This window comes from Gossypium hirsutum, chromosome A11 (assembly GCF_007990345.1).
Source record: "Gossypium hirsutum isolate 1008001.06 chromosome A11, Gossypium_hirsutum_v2.1, whole genome shotgun sequence".
In the NCBI taxonomy this organism is placed as follows: domain Eukaryota; kingdom Viridiplantae; phylum Streptophyta; class Magnoliopsida; order Malvales; family Malvaceae; genus Gossypium; species Gossypium hirsutum.
This window is the reverse complement of record NC_053434.1, coordinates 31,725,292-31,732,972: the sequence shown is the minus strand read 5'-3', so window position 1 is coordinate 31,732,972 and position 7,681 is coordinate 31,725,292. Positions and strand designations below refer to the sequence as shown.

The 7,681-nt window shown below is 33.7% G+C and overlaps 1 protein-coding gene across 2 annotated transcripts; it reads right to left on the bottom strand.

Moving 5' to 3' along the window:
- Positions 1-397: 397 nt before the first annotated feature.
- Positions 398-7,445, bottom strand: LOC107897211 (B3 domain-containing protein Os01g0234100). 2 transcript variants are annotated; one of them, XM_016822578.2, is made up of 7 exons: positions 7,147-7,445; positions 6,832-6,921; positions 6,398-6,429; positions 6,148-6,307; positions 5,054-5,260; positions 1,436-1,526; positions 398-1,339 (listed from the first exon to the last, which is right to left on the bottom strand). In XM_016822578.2, exons 1-7 carry the CDS (start codon positions 7,288-7,290, stop codon positions 585-587), a joined length of 1,479 nt encoding a protein of 492 aa, XP_016678067.1. In that variant the 5' UTR covers positions 7,291-7,445; the 3' UTR covers positions 398-584. The 2 variants fall into 2 exon arrangements, with proteins under 2 accessions (XP_016678067.1, XP_016678076.1); XM_016822587.2 differs by having other exon boundaries at positions 398-1,330.
- Positions 7,446-7,681: the final 236 nt, after the last annotated feature.

The following is a 7,681-nucleotide window of genomic DNA, read 5'->3' as shown; positions in this document are numbered from 1 at the left end:
TTGAATTTTGAATTTTTCTTTAATCAACATGATAAAATTTTAATCTTCTAATAACATGTTAAATAATACTTTTTAACATGATAAATAATACTAATTAGAAAGCAATTAGATTGCAATTAATATGGTTAATCATTTACCTATTTAAAATGATTTTCTTTCACAGTTTAAACTAAATTTATTTGTTTTAATTTCTTAAAATTGTATACATATATTATTATTATCTTCAAACCATATATTTTATATTTTATATTTCATTGTTTGTTTTTAAAAGTGCAATTTAAAACTTCTGCATGCCAACCTCGAGCACCATCTCAGAATAATTTGCTTTACCTGATGATCATATTTCTCCCATTAACAATGAAACAAAATGAAGACAAGTAATTAGCCCTCATGCAAATGAGAGAAAAAGAGCAGAAATATCATTCCTCCAATGTCACAGAATCATCCAAGAAAAGTACAAATAATAATGAAACTGCCTAGTAATACAAACTGGGGTTGTCATCTTGCTACCGTCGGAGATTATGAATACATAACGGGCAAAGAAAATAACTGGGATATAAACCCTTGGTATTTTTAAGGACATTTCACCATGGAGCCTTAACTTCTTTCTCAAACCTGAATTCATTTGTTTCTGCTTTAGATTGCAAACTCTCGATTTCAAATCCAAAGGTTTTACTTGCATCCTTCAGCTCCGTCAGTTTTGCTTCAAGGTTTCTTATCTCATTCTCTGTCTGATCTCGTTCTGCTTTAGCTTCAAAATACCTCCTTGTCTCAGCAGCACCTTCTGATTCAAATGCAAGGTTTACAAGCCGGTGAAGACGAGTTCGTAAGAAACCAACATTCATGCCCAACAACTCAAAGGCTTTCAAGGTCCTGTCCCAACTATCAAATTCATCTCGAGAAGTTGTGAGCTTGCAAGTTCTTATAGCATCAGCAATATTGACAGTTTCGGAAATAATTCCAACTTTAAATTTAAAACTTATACCCTGGATAATATTTTCATGAAGAAAAGCATTTTGACTACAGCATAGCTGGTAGTATTTACTGCGAATGTCTTCCGAGAGCTCGGGATCTATAACCAAGCCATCGACCAATATGTTCTCGAAACTTGTTATGTCTTTGAATTGAATTGCAGACACAGTTCGCTTGAAACCTTCCAAAACTTCTGAACCAACTTCTTCACTATCATTTTCAGATTGCTCTGCTGGCTGCCCAACGTTACAAGACAATCTTTGTAGGCCAGACCTCTTGTTCTTCTTCCTAACAGAAGCTAGTGGAAGAGATTTTGGACGTTTCCTCTTTGTACTTTTAGAGACCGTTGGACCAGTTTCTGCATCATCTATTATTTTTTCCCCAGAAATTCAGTTATAATGCAAAACTTCTGACATGCAAGCATGATAATTAAGAGACCTAACAAAGACACCAAACAACTTGCCTGCATCACTTTGTTTTGTATAAGCATCCAAATTTAGGAGGCCAAGAGCCCCATCCAATTCATTTAAATCATTTGCCCTTATTATGTATATCTACAAAAATAAGATGATACATGTTAGAGATAGAGAGTAATTACTAATGTAAATAACTGGACTTTCACAAAAATATATGCATTTAAAACAAATAAAAGATAATCTCCCTTCAAATAGAGGAAGAAACCTAATGCATTGCATCCTCTTATGTTAATGCAGTCTTAGGTTCTACGATATACTGATGGGGCCAGGTTAGAAACATTGCTAAGCAGTCATTTTGTTTTGCTGATATAATGATTGGGAATAAACATAATGAACTCTGCACTAGTACTCTATCACCCATGTAGTTCTTATGGAAACTTTTAGGCTTCACTTGAAAGAGAGAAAAAAAAATTTGGAGGGATAGAAAATTGTAAGAGTAAAAAAAGAAAAAGATGAAAGTTAATAATTTTTCTTTCCACTGACGTGCTTGGTAGGAAGGAATAGGATGGAAAAATTGAAAGAAAAAGAAATTTTCTTTCCATTCGTCGCTTGGTAGAGTATAAAAATAAGAGAAAGAAAATGAAACCTTAGAAAAATGCATAAATTTTAACTAGCATAAATTCACCTCTCATTTTCTCTCCTCTTATCATTCCAATTTGGAATGATTTGTTTTGATGCATTAAGGTGGAAAATAGTCATCTCTTTTGTTTTCTTTCCTCTCACTTTTCTTTCCCACCAAACACATTCAAAATTTTTTTTCTTTCCACCTTTACATTCCCTCCCACTTTTTCACTCAACCAAGTGAACCCTTAAAGCTCTGGCATAGTTAGCTGGAACTAAGTATATTGTCTCTCTCCATTCCTCCTACAAATCAAGCGAACTTAAAAAACAACATATGCAAGTCTTTGGAGAGTGATATATCGGCTTGCTCAAGTACTACAGACCAATCTTAATAAAACAGTATATCCTGTATAGTTAGATATCTAAAACCCCTGACATTGTTTTTCACCTACTTAGCCCTTCAATGTGTGACCTCATAATAAGGCAAATACATTTTCAGAATCTTTAACATTCAGGTTTCATACGTTCGCCCCAACTATATCTCAAAGAATAAGGCTTCATAATAAAAATTAAGGTTCTTAACATCTCTGCTAACAAACCTCACCATGCATTTGAAAAGTTATATGGTTGTCAGTTAAACATAAGCCTACCGTGTTTCAGACAACAATTTACCAAACACTAACTATGTCAACTTGGATTTAAAATATATAAAATCTTCAATTGGTGCAACGATCAGTGAGCTTTTGTTCTCCATCTGATGGTTATCAGCTCCTACAAAACTAGTTAGAGGCAAAATCCCACCTGATCAGAACCAGTATTCTTTAGCAAGTTTAGCTATGGAAATACCAGAAATAATTAGAACTATTAAGAAGATCCTTTCTTATCTGAATGTTGTCCCAGAATTCAATACCTTCCGGGCTTGGTAAATCACTAAAAGAGATCTTAGTGAGAAAGGGAGGGAAAGCGACCTCATCACTTCAAGACCATCAACGATAAAAGTTAAAAATCACAACAGTAAAGGTAGTCTTTGGGAGTAAAATTACTCAACCAACTTCCTGGTGTCCAAAACTATTTTGCTGAACAAGATTTTCACTAGCATTGTTTCTAATTGCAGGTGGATTTGGGGGCAGCAAAAATTCGGGAATCATCTATTTTTACAATACAAATGCAATAGGTATGTAATATACTTGGTTATAAGTGTAACAAGACTAAAGCAGCCACTACCTTGAGAAATTAACAACATTTCATAACATCACAGTGACCTTAAGGTGAACAATCCTTGAGTTGTATGGACAAGTTAATTTTTAAAAGGTTGAAAGGTAAAAGAAACCCTTAATAAAAAATAAAAAAAAATCAATTAAGCCCTTATAAAAAAACGCACCCAATTATTCCTCAATGACAAAAACCAATTGGCCGCTTCGTTAACGAAAACCATCGTTGACCGGTAACTGTCAATGTGGCAGACCAAAGCATTGAGAAGATGATATGCGGCATGCAATGTCAATAAAAACTTCAAAGAAATATAAAAATATTCTAACTCATTAATAAAAATACACATCTATAATGAATTTAACAAATGGACATCCGAGTTCATCTGAATATGGACACATTTGTCCAAGTTCGTTCTGGACAAACATAAAACTATAAATAATATAAATAATTAATATATAATTCAAAAAATTATATATATACACATGTAGGTGATGAATATGGCTTCAATAGCTGTAGAATAAAACAATAACTGATAATATAGATATTTGCTAAAAAATGGTAGAAAAAACTTTCATAATTTTTACTCTTTAGCCTTTAGCCTAATATTTATTATATCACAATCATGATAAAAGAAATATATTCGTAAATTAGAGTTCAAATAGGGAAAAAGTTTTACCATCATATTTCTGTCTGTATATATAGGGTAAGTTTTTTCACCATATTTCGGCAGATATACATGATCACCTATTGTTTTATCTACGACTGATGGAATTCATCACCTATTGTTTTATCATTTTTTACAGTCTTGTGTTCAGCCAAAATGAAACTGAACAAATAAGTGTCTAAACTCAAATAAACTAGGACGTCCATATCTCTAAATTCATTATGGATGTCTATTTTGAATTAATTTTTAAATATATTTTAGAAATTTTTTATTTCTTTTTTTATTTTTCCTGATATGGAAAGCCACATGTCAAATTCTCATGGCTTTCATCTACCACATCAATGACCGTGATCAAATTGATCATCGAAGGTCTCTATTAATGGAAGGGGTTAGTTAATTTTCTTGAGTCACCGAGGACTCAATTAAGCATTACTTTTTCATCAGGAATTAATCATTTTCTGATTTTCTTTATTAAGGATTTTTTTTTTTTTACCCTTTAACCTTTTTTAAAACAAAAATATAGTTATACAAGACAGCAGCATAAAAGTAGAACTTATCTTTCCTCAACTTTAACAACATAAGGCATTTGCACTTGAGCTTCATAGGCTTAATACATGCATGATCATGTTAAACCTTTATTAATTATCAAGAGATGGAGATCAAACAAAATTCAGTAGACATTGATCCATGCTATTAAGGGCTGTATATATATGACCTATGAAGCTCCTATGCTAAACTTTCTACAAAAGCCAACATGAAACATACAGGGCAAGGAGTACAATCCTGAACTAGATAGCATCTGCACCTTTGTTTCTCTATCCATATTTTTCTTCCATTGCGTTTTCCGGTTTGTCCTTCCAAAAACCATCCAAGCATGTATTTTACCAGCTTTTTTTAATCACTATTAATGTTATAACGAATACTGTTATAGAAGATCATATATTAGGTTGGAGGATCAGATCCCAGAATCAGACCCCTCACTCATAGTTGATGCCCATCCAATGTTGGGACATGGAGAAATACGCACACCTGGAACTGTCCTCCTAATATTAAATTCTAATGACAAGGCAGAACTATCAACAGATATATAATCACATATTGCACGTAAGCAATATAAACCTCAAACTCTAGAAGTTGAAAGCCAAGAAGAATAGCTATTGAACATCACCTTGAACTTGGTTGGCTCAACTAACTGGAAGACCAAAACATCCCCCTCAAGCAAATTATGGGCACTACAAAACTGTCTCCAACCTGCACTCAATCCCGTTTTATCAGCATAGTATTTTACATGAAATTGGTTCCCACTCTCGTCTTCCAAAGTGATTGTAGTATCTTTCCTAGGTAAATGTGTTTTACAGAACATCCCCGGAAGCCCCTGTCAAAAGAAAAAAGAAATGATCACATATACACCCGAAAGAGTTCATTATTACAAGTTAATCAAGGGCTAGACTTCAAAAAACAGAGCTACATTTGTGCGGTGGGGTTAAGTGTGACACAAACAGGTACTGTGGTTTGCCTTGGTCTTAGTTGCAACTGCTATGTTGGCCCTATGCCCACTAACAGCACCCTCTTCCTCCTCCACCATCTTCATAAGCTTAACCTTGCCTACAATTATTTGAATTGGTACCCAATAGCATCTTAGTTTGGTCAGTTTACCATGTTGACCCATATAAATATCTCTCAATCAAAACTTTCAGGTAAAATTCCATTAACAATCTATCAACTTTCTAAACTATCGACCCTTGGTCTATCCTATAATGACTGATATCTGAAGGGCATCTCTTTGGAAAATGTCATGAGAAACTTGACACAACTAAGACTCCTATCAAATGAGAGCACAAGGTGTCTTACTTGTTTCAACTTTCCCACAACATTTTTAATGACATCCCCTTCAAAGATCAAACCATCATCATAGGATGGATCAAGGGATAATAGTTTAGAAAGGTGAGAGACTACTAATGGAATTGAACCTGAAATTTTTTAACGAAAGATGTTTAGATGGGTCAACACAGTAAACTGACCAAACTGGTATCCTATTAGGGACCAATTGAAATCACTGAAAGCAAGGTTAAGCTCGTGGAGATGGTAGAGCAGGAAGGGAGTGCCGCTGGAGGGGATTGGGCCAACAAAGCAGCTGCGACTAAGATTAAGGCCAACCACATCCCTGTTTCGTTATCAGGCTTAGCCCCATCCCACAAACCTCAAAAAAAAAAAAAGTAATATAATTATACAAGGTGAATTATAGCATTTAACGGAGCTAACCATCCAAAAACAGCTTCCGACATGTGATCTAACCAAAGATTTTGCAAAGCTGGGAAATTCAGGTTCTAGGTTAGATTGAATTTCCTCTGCACAAATCATAGCTGGAGACTTAATCTCAGCTATGCATCTTCCATCACCTACGTCCTTATTTTTCATAGAGCTTCATTAAAAAAAAAGTAAACATCATTAGACAATCCAAAGGCAGTAAAACAGCATACGCAGATTCCATTCTTTTGGATAGTTCACTGACCCTCTTTTCTTCTCCCCACAATCTGACACTGCCTGTCCGGAAATTTATTTGTTAGTGCTAATTAATCTGAGATAAAAGACAAACAATTCTTGCTGGAAGTTTGAAATTAGAAATTCTTTGTTCTAATCCATTCCATACGGCAACCAGTTTGACCATGGAAAATAAGTTTACCTCTGTCTCCTTGCTCATAAGTTGCCAATTTTGTTTAATTTATTGCATTATTCTACTATGTGTTTACTTTTGACTCTTTCAAAACAATCTTTGGAATTGAGAAAGGAAAAAAAAAAGCAATCATTCAAATATTGTTTCTCTGCAATGATTTTGGAACTTTGAGACTACAGTTGAGTCATTAGGTCATAAATATTTCTATAATAGCCCTAGAAAAATATTTAACAAATTTAAACAAAAAAAAAGAGTAAGAAAAAAGGTTTTACAGGTTTAATTATGGTCTCGGATTGGCACTTCTTTCGCTTCTGTTTTCTCTCAGTTAACGCATTAGCCTTCTTACTAATTTCCTTCTTTTCCTACAAAAATAAAATATAATGCAATGAATATAATTATCAATCAAGCAAAGACACTACGAAACTTCTAAAGATCTTTTTTGAAGAAAATAAAAACTACAGCAACAAGTACGAGATCTAACATATTTTCTTTCAGACTCTTTAGTTTCTATCGTTTTGTTTCAAAATCCAGCTAAACAAACTGAAAGCAAGAAGTAAAGAAAGAAGAAGAGAGAGAGAGAGAGAGACCGAAGAAGAAGGGTTGAGCGTAGGAGTGTGAGTTGAGAGAGCGAGGATGAAGTCTTCTTCACCAGCAGATTTAAGTCTCCGACCAGCAAATGACATCGTTCTTTGCGGTATCTCTTCAGCTTCCTTCTTCACCCTTCGATCCATAACCGGCAATTTGGTTATAAGCAAGCAGGGACTCCGAAGAAGAAGCAGATGCTCACTGTTTCCCTCCCTCGCGAGTGCAAGGGCTTTTCTGTTTTGTTCCTTTTTTTTCCCTTACTTTCTAAAATGATAGTTTCGAAAATTTTAAGTTGAAGCATTGATTAAAGGGGTAAAAATGAAAAAAATTTCAAATTTCATTTTCTCCGACTTGATTTAATTAAATAATTTGACTTTTCGAGTTAATCTCAATTTTACCATTCCAATGATTCAGATAATAGAAGAATGTAAATATGTTCTCTATCAAACAAATTAATCATTTTCTCAATAAAATTATTAAAAAAATAAAAATTCTAAAGTATATAAATAAAATTATAAATATTTAAAAAAATCTAAA